A 24,143-nucleotide genomic window follows, 5' to 3' on the forward strand; every position below is an offset into this window, starting at 1 on the left:
TTGCTGACAAGCTTTGCTTGATGTGCCTTGAAAGCATTGCATTGCAATTGCATAACTGATAAAAGAGCTTATACTCTAAATTCGCGAGTTCTGTTTTGATATTGACTTATAATCGATCACCTTTCATTGGTCTTTCAATGTCTTTCAATCTTTTGTATATGTTTTTTTTTTTTTAATAGTACCATAGATTTATTGATATAAAAAAAGAGACACCCAAGTACACAGGGAGTATACAGGGGTGTATAGATCAAATACAAATTACATAAATCAAGTAAATCCAAAATTGAAGAAAAGGACCAGTTCTTCCACACTAATAGCCAGTCCAATAAGGTTCTAAAAATAATAACTTGAGATCAGGCAGAGAACACTCACTATCTTCAAAGCACCTACTATTCTTTCCTTCCAAATACACCCCATCAAACAATGAGGAACAACGATCCATATATATCCATTACGATGATGACCAGGCCGAACTTGCCAGCAAGCAAGAAGCTCAACATCAGACTTTGGCATAAACCAGCATTCTCTAAATAAACCCAGAACTCATAGCCCACAAATCCATAGCAACCGGACAATTAAGGAAGAGATGGTCAACAATTTCACTATTACAATTGCACATAAAACACCAATCCAAAACACGTACCTTTCTTTTCCTTAAATTGTCAATTCTCAGGCTTTTCCCCAAACCTGAAGTCCATAAAAAGAAAGCCACTCTAGAATGAACCTTTTATTTCCAAATGCTCTTCCAAGGGTAGAATTGATCACTATGGCCAGCTAGAAGATGGTAATACGCACAAATCATAAACCCTCTAGTCCTATCAAGTAACCAATGCCTCTTATCCTCCCCAATCCTCCTTATAGGAATGTCATAAATGGTATCCAAGAAGCCGACAAAGCTTCCAATTCCCAGTCATGCACAGCCCAAAATAATGTAAATCCTAATGAAGGACTCCATTGGTGAACTTCATAAGATTAGCCACACTTGCCTCCTTGTTTCAGCAAATCATAAATAATTTGGGATAGCAGTTGCTTACCCTCTGGGTCTATTTTGAATAAGTTCATATACATTTACAGAAGATTTATGGCTAGTAAACTTTTGGTTACAAGATTAATGAGAAGGCTTTAACTATTCTTACATTGGTATTGGTTGTCTTCGTAGTTTTTTTAGTCAGTTTCCTTGTATGTTTATATTATTGATCTATTTTGCACATTGACTTGTTATTAGCTGCTGATATATTTATGTTGCATTTCTTTTCGAGTAGGGTTTTTTATATCTGAAAATTGCTCGGTGTTACTTATTCTTGAAAGAAAGAGTGCAAGCAATTTTCTTCTTGTACAAAGGTAAGGTGATGAACTTATGTAAAACTTTCCAATTGAACTTATGAAGGATTTGTCACCAAAGTGATGATTATGATAGCTTGATGGGTATTTGACCTGATAACGAGCTGCAGGATTGGATTATATGAGCATGTGTATGGGTGTTTCAATCAAATTTTGAATAAAAAAAAAGTATAAAGAGAAAAGTAAGGTAGGATGAGCATTGTTCCAAGTCTTTAAGCACAATAAAAGAGGTTAGATGACATAGGACAAATTAGAGAACTTGTCTATGTGTGGTTGTGGTTGGGCAAGGTTTAGTAGGATTTTTGGGTTTAGAACCTTATTAGAAAAAGGATTAGGGTTCAAGAGAGAAAGGGCCTGTTTGGTAGCGATGTTTTATAATGGGTGTTTAAGTTACAATTCTCAAATTAGGGGGTTTAAAACATGTATTTTAAAAACCCATCCAAACCAATTTTTACTTTTCAAGTAACGTTGTTGAATGGTCATTTTGTAAATAAGTTGAAAATCGTGGGACCCATTGACAAGGCCAAACTCTTTTTTTTTTTCCTCCCATGGGCCCACCTTTTTGTCCTTCTCTCTTCTTTTTTCTTTCTTTTTCTCTCTCCTTAAGTAAAATAGTATTCTTTTACTATACAATCATCACTTTTTTAAAATAACACACATTCTAAACACGCAATTATGTTTTTTCATATTTTAAAATATGTTATTTGAAATATGGTATCAAATACTTTTTTTTTTTTTTTTGCATTGTGAATACTTTAAACATGTTTTTTCATAACACTTTTTAAACCATAGTTTTTACATCATTTGAACACTTATACTTAAACATTGCTACCAAACAGACTCAAAATACTTGGGTTATGGTTGAAAAGAGAGAAATAAACATAAATAGACTCTCTTTTTAATAAAAAATGTGTGAACAGTACCATAAACTAAATAAGACTTAGTTATTAATAAAAGAAAGCCCAAGGCTCATAACTATACCTCATACCCAACAATCATAGAGTTACTAAAATACCCTTGACTCTAGAATGACCTAATAAAACATAAAATATAAAAACCTAATCTACTACCATGGACTTCTATTCTTATTCTTAGGATTTGCTTTAACCTTAGACTTCCAAAGAGGATTTAAAAAAAAAAAAAGAAAAAAAGAAAAAAAAGAAAAAGAAAAAGATAATCAAAGAAATATTATTAATGAAAATAGTAAAGAAAATAAAACAAGTTCACGATGATGAACATCAGGATAAGGAAAAATCAAACAACAAAAAAAGAAGGAAATCAGGAAGCTAATCTAAGAGAAAATATAAACTCAGAGAGAGGATCAATCAGTAAAACCCCAACAACGAGACCAATCAAAAAGATTGCGCTTGCATAGAACTTTCAACTCTTCCAATGCCTTCTCAATTTCCTCAAAGGAACAACGATTTCATTCCAACCAAACAATCCACATGAAACAACCTAGAATCAAATTCCAAATATCCAAAGTATGATTCCCAAGCCATTGATGCCAAAAAAATAACAATCCCGCCACTGAACCTGGCATGGCCCAATATCCAAAGAGGATATAGTTACTCTAATCATGCTATGGTTACGCCATTATGAGATAGAATATATGAGAGGGACAAAGATAGTGACTTATAGGCAGTGTAAAAAAGGGGAGAAAAAACAAAGAAGGCTCATGTTAATTTGCTTTAAAATAAAGAAGACTTGTGTGTAATAATTATAAGTAGTAAATTCTGTTCACTTGACTAAAAGTGAGGAAAGGAACAAGAGGAAAGAGAAATTGAAAGTATTGAATTGGAGAGAGAGTCATTTTAATTTGCTTCATACATTATGCCTATTATTTTAATACCGGACATTTCTGTTCATTGAACTAAAGTCTGGTGTTCATTTCCACTTCATGTAGTGGAAGCCTAGGAGGTGGTAATGGAAACCAAAAAAAGAGTTTCTTGGAGAAAAGTTGTGTTAATTTTGTTTCTATCTCATGTCTGAAAACTAATATCTAATAAATTTTATTTGAACTATAATCTCTTCATTGGGATTGAGTCAAGTAAACTGTGTTCTTTGAACTTTTTTTTTTATATAAGTAGTAACAGTTTTATTGAAGATGAATATTTCTCTATTTTTATGATGTTGAACTTTACAAAAAGTAACTTAAAAATTTACAACTGTGTTCTTTGAACTTGAATTGTTGGCTAGCATACTTTATATTGTGTAGTAGAATTCTAACAAGCTGTAGGAACATTTCTCTTTCATTACAAAAGTTGTGATTGACCATCGGTACCAAAAAAGGACACTTAACAACCTAAGCTGCAGGAAGATGACTGTTGATGCTGTAATACTATGCAAAATTAATTGCTACAGTACACTGATCATTAGTGTGGCTATACCGGGAAAATGCCTACATAAGGTCTGCTGTTTGCTTTGTTAGAAAGCTTGGATTAATGTGATAAAGTTGCAAGAGCAGTGAGAAAATGTTTTTCTTTCTTGAAGGAGTTTGTATGTTGATTAGCGGAATCTGACATGATCTTACTGATAATATAGAATTGTTCTATCTTCTGTGAGATGTTGTGTCATTGTATTATTTAGAAATATTTCTTTATAAAAAATTATAATCTGTTTTCAACTAACTAATTTTCCAATCCAACGCAGCTCTACAAATGCTTGAGGACAATATTGATGCCCGATTAACTCTGGCTTCCCTCCTTCTAGAAGAAGCTAAAGAAGAAGACGCAATTTCATTACTTGCTCCACCAAAAAATTTTGGTATTTAATTTTGAAATGTTCTATTATAATATTTGTTACGACAACACGTTCTTTTTTCCTTATGATGTCTTTTGGCTTATATGTGCAGACTCTATTGAACTACCTCCTGAAAAATCTAAACCTTGGTGGCTAAATGAAAAGGTAAAACTGAAGCTTTGTACCATATATAGAGCTAAAGCGATGGTTGAGGACTTTGTGGATGCTATCTTCCCTCTGGTCCGTGAGTCATTATATGTTGAAACTCTTCATCCTAAGGTAATTACGAGAAACCCTACAAAGTACACACATGCTCTCTCTCTCTCTCTCTCTCTCACACACACACACACACGCCCACCAAGATGTATATTATTGGTGTAAAAAAATAAAGAGTTACCCAAATCACTGTTGCCATGTAGGAGAAATGATTCTCCTAAAAGATTAGACTGCCAAGATGTTCACTAACAATGTGTGTCAATCTCAAACCTTGACATGCATGCTTGAATTTGCATATAGATTCTGGAAAGGAAACAGAAACAGAAACTTAAACAAGTTAGGGTTCACAATATACAGATATGAGACTTTATCCTCAAGGGGAGAAAGGGAAATTTCGAACTAGCAACCTCTGCTTGATGAGGCGGGTCCCTAACCTTGGGGTTTTTCACAATATTCAAATATAAGACTTATTAGATAAAAAGGGCTTTCAGACCATGCTGGATAATATCGGAAGTACTTGCCGGCGTCATAAATCCTCCTCTGAATATAAATAGTATGAGGAAGGGCTTGACTGAGAAGGAGTGAGAGGAAGGGATCCAACTCTAGGCGATTTTAACTTCTTTGAATCACATTTTAATGGACTTAAAATCACGCAACGGTAGGAGACCCAATTCATTGCAGATTGAGTTGGGCAGAGGCTTCATGTATTCACTTATTGAGAATCATCTATTGTTCATATGCACTTTTGTATTTTTTTCATGTATTCTTTTTTGTTTTCAATGAAATTTTATTATATATATGCGTGTGTGTGTGTGTGTGTATTGTGCATCTTAAAAATGATTTATCCCAGTCATTTAGAAATGAAAATCATCTTGTGTTATTAGCATTCCAGGTAAAACATGCAATATATTATCATTTATGTGATTTTTGGGCTTAATATATGAGGTGTTTGCTGGATTTCTGAAATTTGACATGGGGAGAATTATCCAGACTCATTAATTGTAATTGCCTTTTATTTGGAAAAGCTCATTATTGATTTTTACTGTCAGATGCTTATAATTGGCTTTATTGTTGTTGTCAGTTGCTCATAATTGGTGATTTTTTAGGTTAAGGTAAAAAAGAGGCTCTCAAGAAGAGTTCTGTTTGAAAGGGTTAAAGTACTGAACGATCGTGAAACTGAGAATGTATTTCGTGGATTTAGACCAGTAGCTCCTTCATCAGATCTGTGAGTTATGAATTTCATCTTGTTCAGTCTTGTCTACATATGTGTGTGCGGGCATTTGTAGTACTAGGACTATGGCATTTGTGATTTGTTATTTATCAATAATATATAATATACTGTACACATATTTGGCATAATAGGCACCCATCCTTGAATCTCTCCCCTCCAATTTGATCAATCCAAAACCATCCACGGGGGAATCACACCACTTAGTCTTACGTGGGATAACTTTTGGACATACTCAATGTGCTGATGAATTCTTCTCCTTTGAATAAAATTTTTCAAACTTTTATCCCCCCCAAAAAAAAAAAATCCAGTACACGCACAAATGGCTTGTAGTCAGTTTAGGAATAAATATTGGGGTCTGGCTCCCCTCCCGTTTAGATCCCTCTATTTTTCTCCAGTTTTTATTTTGATGAATGACACTTGGTAAGCAAATGATCCAACAGTTAAAAATAAAAGAAACTCATTCTCATCTTTTTTGTCTCTAATCTTTCCTCCTCTTTTTTCTGCAACATCACCAAACAGTATGAGAGGAACCCAATAGTTTTAAAAAGGCAAGTCCTCTTCTCGCAACATCACTGCCAGAGCATGAGAAAAGTCTATCCCATCACAAAGTCTGTACCAGCACATACCCAAAAAGTAATCACAAATAGACTGAATCAATTGTGCAATTTAAGGTCACCAATGCCATAATTGAGAATTTTCAAATCTCATTGCACACACTGAGAGAGAGAGAGAGAGAAGATGAAGAAAAGTTGGTAACTATAAGGTGGTAATGGCACAATGAAACCCAATGCCAAGAACCAACCCCGTTGACCTCCACCTGCCAGTCACTACTTTGCAAATCCCAAAAGCCCACTACTTTCAATTTAAATATATATAAAATTCTATACAAAGGGCCTCTGTGTTCTAATGCTTACAATGAGAAGAAGGAAGAAAACAAAGAAATGGATCTTGGAGAGATTGATTTCAATTTAGCACTTAGCAGGAAACAATAGAGCCTTTTCATAGTAAAATTCTTTTCTGGGGCTTTCAAAAGAGGAAAACATAAATGAACACTTACACTAGCTCGTTGAAAAGAAGCTCATTAGAATTTGTGACGATGGTGCGCTTTGAGGGGCTTTCATACTCTAGGTGATGTTGCAGAAAAAAGGAGAAGGAAAGTTGTAAAGAAGATGGGATTGACTTGCTTTTATTTTTTTAGCCGTTGGATCATTTGCTTGCCAGGTTTCATTCATCAAAATAAAAACTAGAGGAAAATGAAGGGTTTAAACGGGAGGGGAGCCGGACCCTAAATATTGTCTGATATTGCAGATTTTACGTATTCTCTAGCTGCTTTTGCTATAGTATGTCTTGTGATTTTAGGTGCACTGTTTGAAATTTGCTAAGTTGACCGCGTATGCATCATAACTTAACCCTTTGACTATTTGATCATCTTACAAATTATTTATCATCTATGAATCTCAGGTACCATTTGTTGTGCTTGAATAGCCTTAATGTAGGAGTGCCATTATACCAGCTTTAATTGTTGCCTTTTGGATAGTGTCAGGCTAAGCACGGTCCAGCCTCAGATTGATAGCCTTTTAAAAGTTTACTGAACAAATTATGCTTCAGACTCCTTGGACTATTTTGTATAAGTAATATTTAATAGAAGTATAGAACATGGTAATACGTACCTGATATAGAATAAAAAAAACTCGTTCTAGATCTTAGAGTTTAGGAGTTCAATGAACACCAACAAATTGAGAAGGAAAGAATTGGTAGTTACCACTCAATCTTAAAATTACTTCACAAATACTGTCATACAAATGCTGAGCCTTCATATATCACCAGTTGGAGTTATATGGGAAGTGCAATTTAATGTATAATTTTGTTTTCCTATGGAGAAGTATATTACATAGTTTGATTATGTTTTTTTTTTTTTTAGTTGGCTTTATTGTGTGTCAATTTGATTGTAATCCATGCATCATCCTTGGACTATTTTGTATAAGTAATATTTAATAGAAGTATAGAACATGGTAATACGTACCTGATATAGAATAAAAAAAACTCGTTCTAGATCTTAGAGTTTAGGAGTTCAATGAACACCAACAAATTGAGAAGGAAAGAATTGGTAGTTACCACTCAATCTTAAAATTACTTCACAAATACTGTCATACAAATGCTGAGCCTTCATATATCACCAGTTGGAGTTATATGGGAAGTGCAATTTAATGTATAATTTTGTTTTCCTATGGAGAAGTATATTACATAGTTTGATTATAGTTTGATTATGTTTTTTTTTTTTTTAGTTGGCTTTATTGTGTGTCAATTTGATTGTAATCCATGCATCTATTTTCTTGTATTTTTTGTGGAATTTAATGTATATGGGTTTAGTCTAGAGTTGGTGAAGAATTGCACATTCAGTGGAACTTGGGATTGACTCACGAGTAGGTTAGGACTGCAACACCCGCACGTTGACATGTGAGGAGCACGTGAGGAATTTCAAAAGTCAGTTACAATTGTGGTAACTCGCAAGTAACTCGCGAGTAGGCCAACCCATGAGCAGCGTTGTTAAAAGCGTGATTAAGCTCAAAGCCCCAAGGCTCCAGCGCCTTTTGCCTCAAAAGCTAGGCTCATTCAAAGAAGCGTGCTTCAGGCGTGCTTTTTGGAGCTTTTTATATTTTTCAAAAAAATAAACCAAAACTTAATTAAAACTATAGGATCTTGACATTATTGATATAAACCATTGATTTTGCATATTTTTAGTGTAACTTATCAAAAGAAATTATTTTTTGAGTATAACTTGTCCTAAAACCCTAACCACAACCTCTCAGTTATTCTCTATTTTTATTTTTTCTCCTTGAAACAGGAACCCACCTAGCTCCTTGGTACCAATTACCATATTGCAATGTCCTCATATTCTTAGCTCATTGATTAAAAAAAAAAAAAAAATTAAAAAGAAAGATATAATATATGTGTAATTGTTTAGTTACTTTAGTGGTTGATGTTGAACATAGCAAACTAATTCTTATAGAGTTATAGTCATTAAGTGATTAAATTATTAACTAATATTACTAATTAGTCATAGGGCATTATGGATATAGGAGATTTAAGAAAGGATGTTACATGGAAGTACTCATATCTAGCTTATCTAAAAAAATAAAATGACTTGACTTGCAATGTGTTAAAATTGCAAAAGTAGGGTATATCTAAATGTTATATGAATTATATATAAAATTTTATTTCAATTTATATCATAATTTGATCATTTGATTGTTGCATTTCTCATTAATAATGATTTTTAAATTTTTAAAATTATTTTTTTTAAATGTGTGTTTCACTTCAATTAGGCGTGCGCTTGCACTTTGCGCTTTGCGCCTAGGCTCCAAAAGGCCTTTTCGCTTAATTGCGCCCCTCACTTTTACCAACATTGCCCACGAGTTACCCACAACTTACGCTGATAGCTCATTTTGTTGGAAGTTGTGCCTCTTTTTCCTCTAATATATATACATCTATTTTCCACTAATTTTAACCTAGAGATTGAGGGTTTTATAGATTAGAAACACCCACTTTTAAGAGAGAGCTACTCATCCCTTAAGAGAGAATTCCTTGTAGTCTCTTCTCTTCCCTCTCCCAATTTTCATACCTTCGAGAGGAGATTTACCCAGACACAACCTACACACAATTTTCATGGATTATTTTCAATGGTTTGGTGATGACTCCAACCAACATTAGGTGCTGTCTCTTAGAGGTTTTCACTCTTGGTTGGTGCTAACTCAGGTTCTCTATCCTCTTTTTCCTGTTCTTTTTTAGTGTTCCATCATTTCGGCATGACGTAGAGGTAGGGGTGTAATCGGTTCAGGTCCGTCAGTGTTGAAGGCAGTTTTTGTAACAAACCAAGAATTTTGGTTCTAACATATTGAGCACCGAAACCGACTTGTAAGGAAGGAACGCTGAACCGACCGATTGCATTTAGTTTAGGCTCCGTTTAGTCAGGTTTCGGTGTTTGGCACTTGAGAAACAAAAGCAAGAAAAAAAAATAGAAAAGAAGATTTTTTTTGCATCAAACAGAGACATTATTGGAAGACAAAATCAATACAACAACTAACAAGAAAGGCAAGACCAACACAGACTCTGTTTTCAACACAAAATATAGAGCAACACAAGAAAAAAAACATAAAACACAAACTAAGATTAAGCAAATATCATGCCGTGTTTTCTTAGAAACCAAACAGATCAAAGAAAAAAAAAACTTATTTCCCTTTGCTTTCCCACATTTTCTCAGCACCCAAAACACCAAGCAAACACAAAAAAATATACTCAAAATCATGTATATATTTAGAGAACATACCAGAATAAGAAAAAACCTATTTCCCTTTGCTTTCTTACATTTTCTCAGCACCCAAACTCCAAGCACTAAACAAACATAAGAAACATATACTCAAAATCAAGAAGATTGTATTTTCTTTTTTTTTTTTTTTTTGGTTAAACGTTTTTGGGATTCTTGAACTCTGTTTCTAAGAGACTAAAAGAAATGGAGAAGAAAGAAGGTTGTGGGGAGAACGGTTGCAACTTGAAGTGAGAGAGAAGAGATAAAACTTAGGGTTATATACAAACCCAAAACGACGTAGTTTTGTTATAGTAAGAAGAGAATAAATAAAACTGCATTTACTATGGATCAAACCTGAGTTAAAAACATGAAAATGCATGTCCTTGCCACTATGCTACCAGGAACTACCTTGATATAACTTGTATATATTAATATTTAATATATTTCAGTTTGGTTTTGGTTGGGTCAGTATTATGTGTGGGACACCGAAACCAAAAAGGAAATTTGTTTTTTTTTTTTTTCAAAAAGAAAGAAAAAAAAAAAAAAACATTCTTTTCCAAAATCCAGTTTTCTTGAACTACATCTTGACTTGATCCTTTATGAAAGAGGTACGTAGGCAACCTTGTAGAGGTCCGGTCCCAATCACCTAAACAACTTTTGGGCTAGAAGTCAAAATAATGTGACAAAATTGTTTGAATGCATGTTAGGCTAAGCCCATTTGTTTTGCATCAAGCATGCTTAAACTTGGGGCATTAGCCTATTTATATTGTATGCGAATATGTCCTTCTCACATGAAAGCATGTTTTCATTTGAGGCATCAATGCATTTTTTGCAAGCATGTCTACCCTAATGGCAATGGCCAAAAATGTTTTCATGATAACTGGTTTTTAACAAGCTAGAGAAAGAAAACCATTTTGCAGGAACTAATGATGACGGACCGTGATCTTCTTTCATATTCCCCAATGGTTGCAACATCAAATGAACTCAGCTTCAATCTAAGCATGGAATATGCCTCAAACTATGGGCATTGGGTAAGTACTTCCAATTCATTTCAATGAATAAATCCATTGCTAAATTGAAATTATCTTTTTCAAGAATTAAGCAAGGACTTAGCAATCCACATCAACTTCCAGCCAAAGTTTATCTCATTCAAATGATAAGTTTTTCAACCCAAAAAAAAAATTCAAAAGTCCCAAAAAAAAATCTTCATTGAATTCTTCTTCAGGAATAGAAAGCTATGATCCTCTTCCATATTTTCCAGTGGTGCAACATCAAGTCAACTGTCCACCCTCAGCATTCAATGAAGCATGGAATATGTCCCAAACTAGGGGCATTCGCTAGGTATGCCGACTTCTTTTCAATGAATAACTCTGTCACTAATTGAAAATATTTATTTTGTAGGTATTATGGTAAAAGGCCTACGCATATCGGCATGAATAATACCTTCTAAAAACCCTTGGTCCTCTGAAAACATGAGCCAAGATCCAAAAAATCCTAGGTCCTCTGAAAACATGAGCCAAAGCCCAAAAAACCCTTGGTCCTCTAAAAACATGAGCCAAGATCCAAAAATCCTAGGTCTTCTGAAAACATGAGCTAGGATCCATAACCATTGGTCCTCTGAAAACATGAGCCAAAGCCCAAAAAACCATTGGTCCTCTGAAAACATGAGCCAAAATCCAAAAATCATAGGTCCTCTAAAAATATGAGCCAGGATCCAGGACCTTTGGTCATCTGAAAACATGAGCCAAAGCCCAAAAAACCCTTGGTCCTTTGAAAACATGAGCCAAGATCCAAAAATCCCAAGTCCTCTGAAAACATGAGCCAAGATCCTTGGTCCTCCATATTTTCTGGACTTCAGGTAAGCATGTCTTGTACTCGTTCAAAAAAAAAAAAAAAAAATTGCGTGCATGAACTACGTTTGGACCTGATCCTCCCACTAAGAGGTACGTAGGCAATCTCCCTTGAGATTCGGTCCACATTTTGATCCGTAACATGACTGTTTGCATTTTTGTCTACATGCATTATACATTCACCACGGTTAAATACTGATTGCAAAGTTAGGTGTCTCTTTCATATATTGACATTCGTTTTTAAAGCTCTGCCAATGAGGGGCATTCTGTTGACACCCCATTTTGCAACCCGCATTTAACTTCACGTAGAGGGTAAAATGGTACTTTCACCTTGGAAATATGCATATTGATTCTGGCCATTAGATCTTTAATCTCATTTCACCAAAATGATCTTGAAGTTGTAACGATCAAATCGACTGGTCATAAACCCTAATCGGACCACCAGATTGAAAGTTATCATCAAATCAAATTTTAATGGTTGAGATGCACTATCACAAATTGAGTCCGACTATATGTGATTATGAACAATTGATTTCAATTGGTTATAAGTGTAATCAATTTGAGATAAATGATGTGTCGTAATTTGATTGGTCAGGACTACAATTTATGGTAAGGTTGCATACACCTAATTAATTAGATAGTTAAACGTTAATTATTTAATAAGTAATTTGTGCAATTATCTTTTAATTAGAGTAAATTTGTAACCAATTAAGTTTGAAATGGGAGTGATTGGAGCCATTTAATGTTAATTGGGAGCTAATTTGGGACCTATTAATGTTACTTGTGCTGAAGCCACTTTCTAACAAATGAATTTTATTCATCATTTCATCGATATCTTTCAAAATATTTTGAATTTGTGAATGAGATTAATTTTCCCAGAAACTAGACATCTGAGGCTTTAATTTGAGCACAAGAATGAGACAATTTCGATCAGAATTGAGTTAGATATGATTTTTTGAAATTGGCTCTACAGGCTGTTAGAGCAGCTACGTGAAAACAGAATTTTGGCTTGCCCCCCACTCCCACCAATCTCTACATTTAATGTACCAAATTTTTTCTAAAGCTAAAATGAGGTCTAAGTTCATGATTCCTTGTCAATCCTCATTAAATGACATTCTATTCATATTTCCTCCACCACTAATATATAAATCCTCAATTTCCTTCATTTTAAAGTACACAAAAATCCACTCTCTTCCCCTCTCTTGAGTTCTAGTGAAATTGAGTAGTCTTGTTATATCTTGATCTTCCTGAGACTCAAGGTATTGAGTGAGACTCACTCTTCTTCTCCTAACTCTTATTTTCCTCCACCCTAGGACTTCCCTTAAGAGTCTTCTCCTCCACCATATGGATCTTGCATGAAAGTATAATTTCTTTCCCTAATTGTTTTTCATATTGCCATGATGAGAATTCAAGATTAAAGCATGATAATGATCATTTAAATTCTTTCGAATATGTTTGAATGTTCTTAATTGTTCTTATATGTTCTTCACATGTTATTGGTTGTTCATCACATATTCATGCATAACACTAGTTTTGATCTTAAATCAACATCAAAAACATGAAAAATATGTTTATTTAATAATTTTTGCAAATATTTGAATCTAGGATATCACCATTCACACACATTCACTAGAATTTATTTCTCAATCCAAATAAAATGCTTAATAAATTGAATTAGAGTTTATCACATACACACACTTCAAATTCAACATGCAAATTGATTAATAACATATTGGATGATGTGATATGAATGTTGGCCACCATAGTCTAGAAGACTGGTTTCACCGAGTAAGGTGGGTGCCTAACGCCTTCCCACCTTGTAACATAGCCTCCGAACTTAGATTAATGGTTGATAGACCAATGTTTATCCTTATAATTTTTAATTTTTAGATTGTACCTAAGAAACAAAGTTATGTACTTTATCTTAGATTGTATCTAGAACCAAAACCATGTAATTTTCCTATGATCAATGTAAATTCAATTGAAAATTAATAAAATAAGGAATTTTTCAATTTTGGTTTTCTTATTTATTCCAATAATTAAATAAGTGATGACTCCATTGTAAATCTTTTAATCTAAAGGGGAAAATATTACTAATCGAACCTCCATTTTGAAAGGCAATAACACGACTCCACCCATTCACGTGGGTTTGGCCTAACATCCTAAAAAAAGGGGGCTGGGTGCGCAGTCTCTCACAAGGCGAAGTTGAGAGAAACTCAAATTTAAATTCCAAATTAGAGTTCTAATTTTGTACCATGTGTCTAGATTTATGTAAGGATCACGTCATAACTATTATTCGGTGATGCGCTGTTTCACCGTCCATATTGAAATCGGGAGCTAGAGAGACAATCATAAGGCACTGAGAGGAAGAGAGGCCCCTTAAGGCGCAGAGAGAGAGAGAGAGAGAGAGAGAGAGAGAGAGAGAGAGAGTGCCACCACCACCTTCAAGCTTTTCTTCTATTTCTCTCCTTAATTGTGATGCTGCTTGCAATTATGAGTTAAGTTGTTTTGTTTTTGTTTTTTAAACGTTTTTGTGATGGATTTATATATGTTGGTTTGTGGTTGGTATGCTTTGGGTGGGTGTGTTTTAGGTATTTTGAAACGTTTGAGTTGCTTTGTTGCAAAAACGTTTTGTGATTCTTCAGTCATGTTTTGTGTTGTCTCCAGTGTGAGAGTCGCAGCTGAATGTTTCCTAGACCACCTTGTGTCTTTTGGAGATGCTTTCAGCTGAGAGGTACGAAAATTTGTATTAGAAAGTATGCTTATGTGCAAGTTCATTGTCTGGCGCGCTTTATATCCTTCATAAAGTTGGTGCTGAAATTGAAAGAGCACGTGCAACTTAAATTAACAGTTTGGGTTTTGAGTAAGTATTTTCCCAATATGAAAACCTTTGCCATGCTAATGACTTTGATCATGACCTTAATTTAGAAAAGGCAGAGGCTATAGCTGTAAGTTGCCTTCTCCCATGATTTATCAATTGGCTGAGTAGAAGAAATCGGAAAAATTATTTTACATGTCATATTTCCTACTTCTCACTCATGCTTTCAAATAACTTATAGGTTGTTCGAGAGACCTTGGAATGTAATGTACAGTTTGCAGACTTTGTTCTTGCTCAGGTAAATAACTTATATATCTCTATAGTGAGTATAACGAATTGCTACAAAATAAGTACTAGTTTTTCTTTGGTGCTATGACATGTTTTTGATGTTACTGAATGATGGCATGCAATGTGCAACTAATTGGGGCGATGAAAATCGTATGCAATTAACTGAGTTGCGTAGTTTATAGTTTATGGAGAAGAGATATTATTCCCTTTTTATCAGTTATGCAGAGATTATTTCATCATGTAAAGGTGTTGTTTACTACAATACTCTTACAAATATTGACATGATAAATGAGCAAATTGATTAGGTTTTGGGTTTGATTGGTCCAAATAAAAGTATCATTTTTCTATGATGCATGGTAAGATAGCTCATGGAACTTAGTTCAAGATTTTGTGTGTTTAAGAGGGGGTAATGGTTCTAGCAAAAGGGGGAAGAGGGAGGGGAGGTGGTTAGGGCTACTGAAAGGTGCATTGGGTTATCTAACCTCCTTTTAGTACTAAAACTATAATTTAGATGTTCAATGGCCTGCACTAGGATTTTTAGAAAAATAACACTACTACACATTTAATGGTTTCTTTGCATTTGAACAAGAAAGCATATCAATATTAGCATATCCAATAGAGTTCACCAAGCCAGGTATCTCTAATAGTTCCTAATTTGTAAAGGAAATAATGTATTTGAAATCAACATGAAACTTGTGGGATATAATACAGATAATTTAAGGATTTTATGATTGGAAATAATGGAGGTTTTTTTTTTTTTTTTTTTTTTTTTTTTTTTTTTTTTTTTTTTTTTGGGTGCAAAGATGATCTAGGAACTCCAAGTGAAATTGAAATCTCTAATTTAATTAGATTTTCAATTTTGCGCCATGTATCCTATTTAATTTTTAATTTTGTGCCAAATGATATATTGAGTGTAAAAATCGAAGAGTTCAAATCCAATTAGATTCTAAATTAGGTATCAATTGGATTTTACTTTTCCACCACGTGTCCATATAAGTTTTTTTATTTTTGTGGCAAGTGAATTATCGAGTGCAAAAATCAAAGAAAAAATATAAGCTAATATCATATATAATTTGAACCTCTTCTAAAAGAAATGTATATTTTGAACTGTATAATCGTAATTTTTTTAATTGTATTCGTGCATATTGATGGGGTTACACACTAGTTAGAAATAGATTTAGCAAACATAGCTTAAGAGTCCATCACCGAGTTATCAGATGTTACATAAGAAAAAACAATTGCAGAGACTGGCCACCAGCATCTTTATTTCTTGCACAAAATGCCCAAATGGTGAATTGTCCATTTTCGGCAGAGAGAGCTTGCCTAAAACATTAATGCTACCCCCTCAATGATGAGATCACGGAGTCCAGTTTCAATAGCGAAGAGCATTGCTTGCCTTTGGGGTATTTTGGTAATTCTAGAGATTTCAGGGTACATTTTGTCATTTTTTGGGTTTAAGGTTTTTTGGTGATTTAGAGGTTTCATGACTATTTCAGCAACTTTAGATATTTTAGGGGTATTTTAGTTGTTCAAGAGGTTTCGACGTATTTTTGGAACATTTTTGTCATTCTAGCGGTTTTGGCGGTATTTTTGTCATTCTAGATATTTCGGTAGTAACTTTGTCAGTTGATTAGCATGGATTTCAAAAGCATAACCCATTTTGTAAATACATATCCTATTTTATGTGTGTTACCTAAAGTATGCGTGTATAACCCAATTTATGTGCACGTTACCCAAAATGTACGATTTTTTTTTTGTGTGGGAAAAATGCAAAACTGATATTTTAACTTTCAGTCTTTTTCATTTCAGTTCTTTAATTTTCAGTTTTATCATTTCAGTCCTCTAACTTTCAATTGTTGTCAATTTGGTACTCTGTTAAACTCCAGTATGTCCTGCTGTTAATTGAGTCAAAATGACATGGTTTTGGCTTTTTTTTTTTTAAATATAAATTTTAGAATTTAAAGAAAATTAAAAAAAAAAAAAAATCTGAGGAATCATTTCACACCCAAATCACTCACTGAAAAAGCTCGTAAATTTCCTACGCATAAGTAACGATAATAATAATTAGAATAAGAATAATCCCACCCAAGTTTTTGATGAATCTTCTACTTCTAATTACGACCTCAAAGCTATTTTAGGTAAAGCTTTGTATAGTCAACCCCCCCTCCCCCCGGGCCCCCCACCTTCTCCAATGGCCGCCGCCGTGCGCCCCCTTGTCACTATCCAATCCCTTGAAAGTGACATGGCCACCGATACCATCACCACCGTCACTTTGCTCGATGCCATGAAAGCCTCCATTCGGCCCGACATTGTCAACTTCATCCACGCCCATATCTCCAACAATAAGCGCCAACACTACACCATGTCCAAGAAGGCCGAACACCAGACCTTTGCTGAGTCCTAGGGTATCGGACGCACTGTGTCCTGTATCCCCCGTGTCCCCAGTGGTGGTACCCACTGTGCTAGTTAGGGAGCCTTCAGAAACATGTGTTGCGGTGGTTGCATGTTCTCTCCTACCAAGATTTGGAGCTGTTGGCATGATTCCTCGGTTTTTTTTTTTAATATCAGTTTTTTTTTTTAATTTTCTTTGAATTCCAAAATTAAAAAAAAAAGGGGCCAAAATGACGTCGTTTTGGCTCAATTAACGGCAGGATATAACTGGAGTTTAACGGAGTACTAAATTGACAACAATTGAAAATTAAAGGACTGAAATGACAAAACTGAAAGTTAGAGGATTGAAATGGAAAAGACTGAAAGTTAGAGGGTTAGTTTTGCATTTTTGCATTTTTTTTTTTTAAGGAAAAAACCTTCGTTCGTGAAAGAGAAGAATTTAAATCAAAAGATGGAGACTCTATGGCAATGTTATGGGGATCTCTTATCCAAATTACATAATTAGAAATAGATTTAGCTAACATATCTAAAGAGTGCGTCATCGAGTTATCAGATGACACATAAGAAAAAACCATTGCAGAGACTAGCCACCAGCATCTTTATTTCTTGCACAATATGCCCAAGTCGTGAATTGTCCATTTTTGGTAGAAAGAGCTTGCCCAAAACGTCAATGCTTCCGCATCAACGATGAGATCACAGAGTCCAGTTTCAATATCGAAGAGCATTGCCTGCCTTTGGGGTATTTTGGTAATTCTAGAGATTTTAGGGTACTTTTTGTCATTTTTTGGCTTCGAAGTTTTTTTTGGGTGATTTTAGAGGCACAAACTCATGCTCACACACATATGACATACCTACAAAAATAGCCACACACGGCCAAACTCAAAATACACATCCAAATCCCAATCAAACACAAATGCCCAATAAAATTCAACACCAAACCACAATCCTAAAACCCACAAATCAATCATCAATCGAAACCAAACCAAACCAAAAGAAAGGAGCTTTCGGTCATAACAGGGAAACCAAAAAAAAAAAACAGAGAGAGAATGGTTCGAGTGGAGAGAGAAGCAGCGACAAAGAGTCGGAGGTCAGAGAGAGGAAGTGAGCTAGAGAGAGCGAAGGGCCTAGTTTTCAAGAACCCTCGCCATGGTGTTTGTAGCTCTTGGTGGCCACAAGTAAGAGGATCGGCCATGGAGACTCAGTTTGAGAGGAGTGAGAAAGAAAGAGATAGAGCTACAGCTGTTGTGAGGAAACATAGGAGAGAGAGAGAGAGAGAGAGAGAGAGAAGAAATATGAGATTAGAGAGATAAAAAAAGATGGATTTCCTAAGAGTAGATGCATTTGAACCGAGTTGGACCCGTTTGGGTCAGTTACCATCTAAAATTAAAAATAATATAAGCCCACACCCAATTAGACTAATAGCCAAAGCCCAACCACCAGCCAACTCATAATAAAAACAAGTCATCCTTTCAAAATTTTAAGCCCAATTAGCCCTACCCCATAAGGTCCATAATTTGACCACACAATTTTATTGAGGTAACATCTTCAACCCCAAAATTAAAGGATTTCATAGTTTTAATTTAGCCCTAAATTAAAAGATTTCATAGTTTTAATTGTTAAACCAAATTTTTGTTGATATTTATCAATTTTTATGCGGTTGACCAAATTTGATTGAGCTTAAATTGAAAATCTAATAATGTGATTAACTTAATTTCGATGCTAAATTTAAAACTATGAAATTCTGTGTAATTGAATTTTCAATGTAACACAGGCTAAAATTGTAGTATGATTTTCATGAAAAATTGGGATCATTTTGGAATTTTTTAATCAAGCATGCCATTGAGGGTTGAGTATCACTTGACTGTTCATTGTTTAGTGACATATTTGTGAAAATTGAAAACAGCACCACTTTAAAAATTAGGGACAATTTAATTATCCAAGCTCAACTGTAAAAGCTAAGACTAACCTTTTTGGAACCCTAGGCCACTCTTAAATCAACCCAGCACCATAAGGCCCATCAAATACTTAGTCTCCGTTTTAGCTAGCCCACCAACAAAGGTTTTAGGCCAGTCTGTAATTATCCATCAGCCCCCCTTTTACAAATTGCATTTTCAACCCTAAACTCTTCAAAAATTAAAGTTTGACAGCTTACTTTAAATTAAAATTTTGACCCTAAAACTCTTCAAAATTATATTTTAGACCACTAAAAACTCAAAAAATATCATAAAGGCCCTCTAGGCAACAAAAATGCATTTTCAATTTCATTTTGTGCCAAAATAAAATGTTTTCCTTTAAAGTAATAAATTTGTCAAATGCCTTTGTTTTCACGCTTTATTAGAAGTTAACATTTTCTTGTTATTTCTTTGTGTATTTTTGCAGGGAATAAATACTTTGGGAAAAGGAATTTGCAAATTTGTAGTTGTTCGGCTATGCTATGCAATGAGATTAGCATTATTAAATTTACCATGCTATTTATATTTTTAGTCAATGTCATGCAATCACATTTTTAACCATATCATTTGATTTTGATTTTTATTTTTTTAAAATAAATTGTTCACATGTTATCTTATAATAAATTATTTGCATTTAGCACCAAATACACGTCGTCAAGTGAAAACCTTCGAGATTGGGGGAATAATATAGAGTGTAGGCAAAATCTAGGTAAATCACAAAAAATAATAAAATTGTCAAATGAAAATATTTTCATATTCTTTTGGAATTTACTCATTTTTATTCCTTGTTATTTCTTAGTGTCCCTTGCATGAGGTGAAATACTTTGGGAAAAAGAATTGCACATGGTATGCTATGCTACGCAATGAGGTAAGCCTAATTAAATTTATCAAGTCATTTACCTACTAGTTAGTGCCAAGGAATCACATGCTTAGCTATGACTTTTAATTTTGCTTTCGTAAATAAATTTGCTTACATGTCATATATTCACATGTAAACTTAAGTAGGTTGTACATGATTGATGTGAGCAGGATTGGTGGGGAGGAATTTTAATTAGGGTAAAGTTGGATCAAATTAGACTTTGTTCACATGTCCTCGAAACTCAAATTCTCCAAGCCCAAATTACTCTCCTACACACTTAATTCAAACCAAGCCCAAGATTAAATAAAAGAAACACCATCCTGTTTCTCTTAAACCTTTGCTTTGCATACAGTAGCTCTGTTGAACCTCCCCTTCCTAATCTTCTTAAAGACGAAGAGCATCATCGCCTTATAATAGATGTTAGTCATGTTTCATCCCCTGTTCTTTTGTGTACCTTATTACTGCTCTGACTTCTTCGTTGTGTTGTTTATAGTTGTGTAAATCATTGGCTTCTTTGCAAAGGTATTGGGAGGCATTGGAGATTATTAATCTCACTCTAAGATTAGCTCATAGCATGCTGTCTGTGGAGAAGGAGGAAGAGCTTAGATCTCTTGGAGCTCGTAAGTCGTCAACTCCAAAGAACTTGTTCTTTTTTTGAACTCCCCACATTCTCATTTCTTTCTTGGTCTCCCCTCTTCTCCTTTAAATTGATAATTGCGTTATTAGTCCAAAATATGTAATCCGATTTAGAAGGATTCCTTCATTGAAAGATACTTTGATTCATTTGTTCTTTGAAGAACTATACCAGCCTGAACATTCTTCACCATACCAGCCTGAACATGCTTCAACCTTGCCTGCACTGGCGCTTTGGCAGCTTCCACATATGTCCTTGCAGGTTGGTATTTTGGGATATGCTTAGGCTTGTACGGAACAAACTTCAATGCTCCCACCGCATATTGAGAAGGTTCCAATAGCCTTCTTAATTCAATCCCAAAAGTTCTCCATCCTTCTTGTAGTTTTCCGGCAGGAATAATGATAGTTCGCCGTAACCCACCTACCTTAAGCTCTGTCATTGATAAATAATGCCCAAACGAGTTGGACCCCCGTTGCAACGTGTAAGCAGTATCACCATCCCTGTAGGTGAAGAACTGCTTCGGACTAACCCCACTCATGGTGTGTTCCAGAGACCGCATTGTCCAAAGAGCTGCACTCTTGCCCATAAAGACTGATTGCATGTGGTATTTTTCCCGTTCAAAAAAAATCTTAAGGGAGAAAAAATTCCCTCCTTCCTCAACCACCAACTGAAACAACTTAGATTCAATAAAGAAACTTCGAAATCCCCCCATACTGGCCCTAGGAGATGAAAACTAAAACAGAATTTGTGGCTAATTCGAGGTAGCCGGGCCTCCTAACAAGTACAATTATGTAACAAAATCAAGCAACAAAACTATTGTAGGCTAATGGATTGCCACTCCAATCATAACTGAACAAATGTGGACGATACACACTGAACTTCTATTTCTCATTAAGAAATGAATGCAAAGATAAGAAGATTTTCCTAGAGAGACCAAGAAAATCAGATAATTCCTAACATACTAAGCAGTGAGATGTTCATATACATTTTGGGGTAAGAATATAAATGTTTCATAATTGTTTTTGTAGTTTTGAGGAGCCCATTGCCAGCTATTGGTGGGCTTTATTTTGTGACAAATGGAATATAAGCTTTGCCTGTGTTATCTAGTTAAAGAAAAGCCCTTTTCTGGGACTGTGTTGAAAGTTACATTCATGTGGCACTAGAACAGGTGACCTGTGCATGCTGGAATGTAGCTTTTAGTATGTTTGGTTGAAGTTTACATAGACATAATTTTTTAAACCAATCATGCATGCTTTTCTTTGGCTTACAAATACCCATAATACTTGAGGATGGGTTTTCCCCCAAATCCAGTTAGTCTGATTGGTGCTGTATCTTTTCCAATGGACTCACAATATTTTAGTGTTGAGTTCTTTTCCTGAACCATTGAATACTATTGTCTACGAAATATATTTATTTTACATAGCTTTCATGTTTTTGTTTAATCTACTATAGTTGAGTTGTTTTGGCTTTTTGAATTCGTATTTTTTTTATTATGTGTTCATGCTTGTACATGCTATATATGTAGACCATTTTCTCCTTTATTAATCTACTCTGCTCTGCTTTCAACTACTTTTTGTTCAATGCTCTGAATTAGATCAAAAGCTGCCAGAGCAAAGCGGTTACTTCAGAAGAAGGCAACAATAAGGGAGAAGAAGAAAGCTGAGGCACTGGCTTCTGGCGCTGATTGGCAAAGTGATGACTCAGATGATGACCCTCCGGTAAATTGTGAATTGTATTTAGTTATGTTGTGACTTGCTCGAGGACTCAATATCTTGAGTGATAGAATCTTATATGTAATGCATTCAGCAGGAAGTACACCGAGAACCTCCCCTTCCTAATCTTCTTAAAGACGAAGAGCATCATCGCCTTATAATAGATGTTAGTCATGTTTCATCCCCTGTTCTTTTGTGTACCTTATTACTGCTCTGACTTCTTTGTTGCGTTGTTTATAGTTGTGTAAATCGCTGGCTTCTTTGCAAAGGTATTGGGAGGCATTGGAGATTATTAATCTCACTCTAAGATTAGCTCATAGCATGCTGTCTGTGGAGAAGGAGGAAGAGCTTAGATCTCTTGGAGCTCGTAAGTCCTCTACTCCAAAGAACTTGTTCTTTTTTTGAACTCCCCACATTCTCATTTCTTTCTTGGTCTCCCCTCTTCTCCTTTAAATTGATAATTTCGTTATTAGTCCAAAATATATAATCCCATTTAGAAGGATTCCTTCATTGAAAGATACTTTGATTCATTTGTTCTATTAAGAAGTAAGATTTGTAATTGTGTTTATTCTGGCTAAGGTGCAGTACCTTTGTTGATGTTTTACAGAGATAGCTTACAACACCACAGACCCTAAGCATGGATTTGACTGTGTAAGATACATTGTTCAGCAGCATCCTTACAGCCTTGCTGCCTGGAATTGCTATTACAAAGTAATTTCAAGGTACTTCACCTTTATATATGTGCAATATACGTCTATAATCATTTTTCCTCATAGGAAATAGCTTCGTTTTCCATTTTGGTACCCTATATTATTATGTTATTTTCTTGTGTGTTATTTTATGGAGTCATGTCATGAAACTTTGGGAGAGTGTTTGTATATAGAGTAGCTTGAAATAACACATCAGATAATCAATTTTATTACATGCTATTACATTCAGTTCTGGAAACTATTTTCTTAGAGACTGACTAGAAAAATATAGAGGAAATGAGTAAAAGATCTTTATATGAATTTTATTGACCTAGAGAAAGGATATTTTGTTGGGCTTTGATGGGGAAAAAAGAAAAGTTTCAATGTATTGTGGATTGGTGTTGTATGTGTACTAAAAATGGTGAGATTGTAGATCATTTGTTACTTCACTGCTAAATTTATATGGAGTGATGACCTACTATTTTGTGGTTTTTGGAGTGAGAGGGATTATGCCAAAGTGACAGTATGATTTTTTGGATACATGATAGAATGATGAAGAAGAATACATTTGGTCAACCCTCATTACTTTGGTGAGGATCTATAGCTGACCTCAAAATTTTGGATCTAACTTCACTGCTAAATTAATACGGAACTATGACCTTTTTTTTGATAGGTAAGTAAGAAATTTTATTAGAATTGGGCAAGGTAAGGATAGGAGCTTCGGTTAACTTCCTTTTCAGAAGTTGGAAACTTTCTTGGGCTTCATCAGTCCAAACAAAGGACTTTTGTTTGAGACAATTGGTGAGAGGTGCTGCAATGGTGAACTTGCTAATAAACCTTCTATAGAAGGTAGCAGGGCCACGGAAACTACTGACCTCATGCACACTAGAAGGTGTAGGCCAATCAACAATTGCCTTATTCTTGTTTTCATCCATGAACACTCCTTTGGAAGACACAACATGCCCCAAGAACATCACTTGATCCATCCAAAGCTACATTTCATCATGTTATCATAGAACCTTTCTCTCCTCAAGATGTCAAGCACAAGCTGTAAATGCACCAAGTGATCCTCCAAACAGTGGCTATACACCAAAATATCATCAAAATACACTAC

The 24,143-nt window shown here is 34.8% G+C and overlaps 1 protein-coding gene across 1 annotated transcript in view; it reads left to right on the plus strand.

The window, feature by feature from the left end:
• LOC112027014 (uncharacterized) overlaps positions 1-24,143 on the plus strand; it is a 41,497-nt gene that overhangs the window by 14,123 nt on the left and 3,231 nt on the right. Inside the window, 8 exon segments of the mRNA XM_065767712.1 lie at positions 1,263-1,341; positions 3,994-4,107; positions 4,196-4,362; positions 5,406-5,524; positions 22,223-22,346; positions 22,438-22,506; positions 22,581-22,707; positions 22,948-23,062. Of these exon segments, the coding sequence (XP_065623784.1) occupies positions 1,263-1,341; positions 3,994-4,107; positions 4,196-4,362; positions 5,406-5,524; positions 22,223-22,346; positions 22,438-22,506; positions 22,581-22,707; positions 22,948-23,062 (914 nt within the window).

This window comes from Quercus suber, unplaced genomic scaffold (assembly GCF_002906115.3).
Source record: "Quercus suber isolate HL8 unplaced genomic scaffold, Cork oak 2.0 scaffold_838, whole genome shotgun sequence".
NCBI lineage: Eukaryota > Viridiplantae > Streptophyta > Magnoliopsida > Fagales > Fagaceae > Quercus > Quercus suber.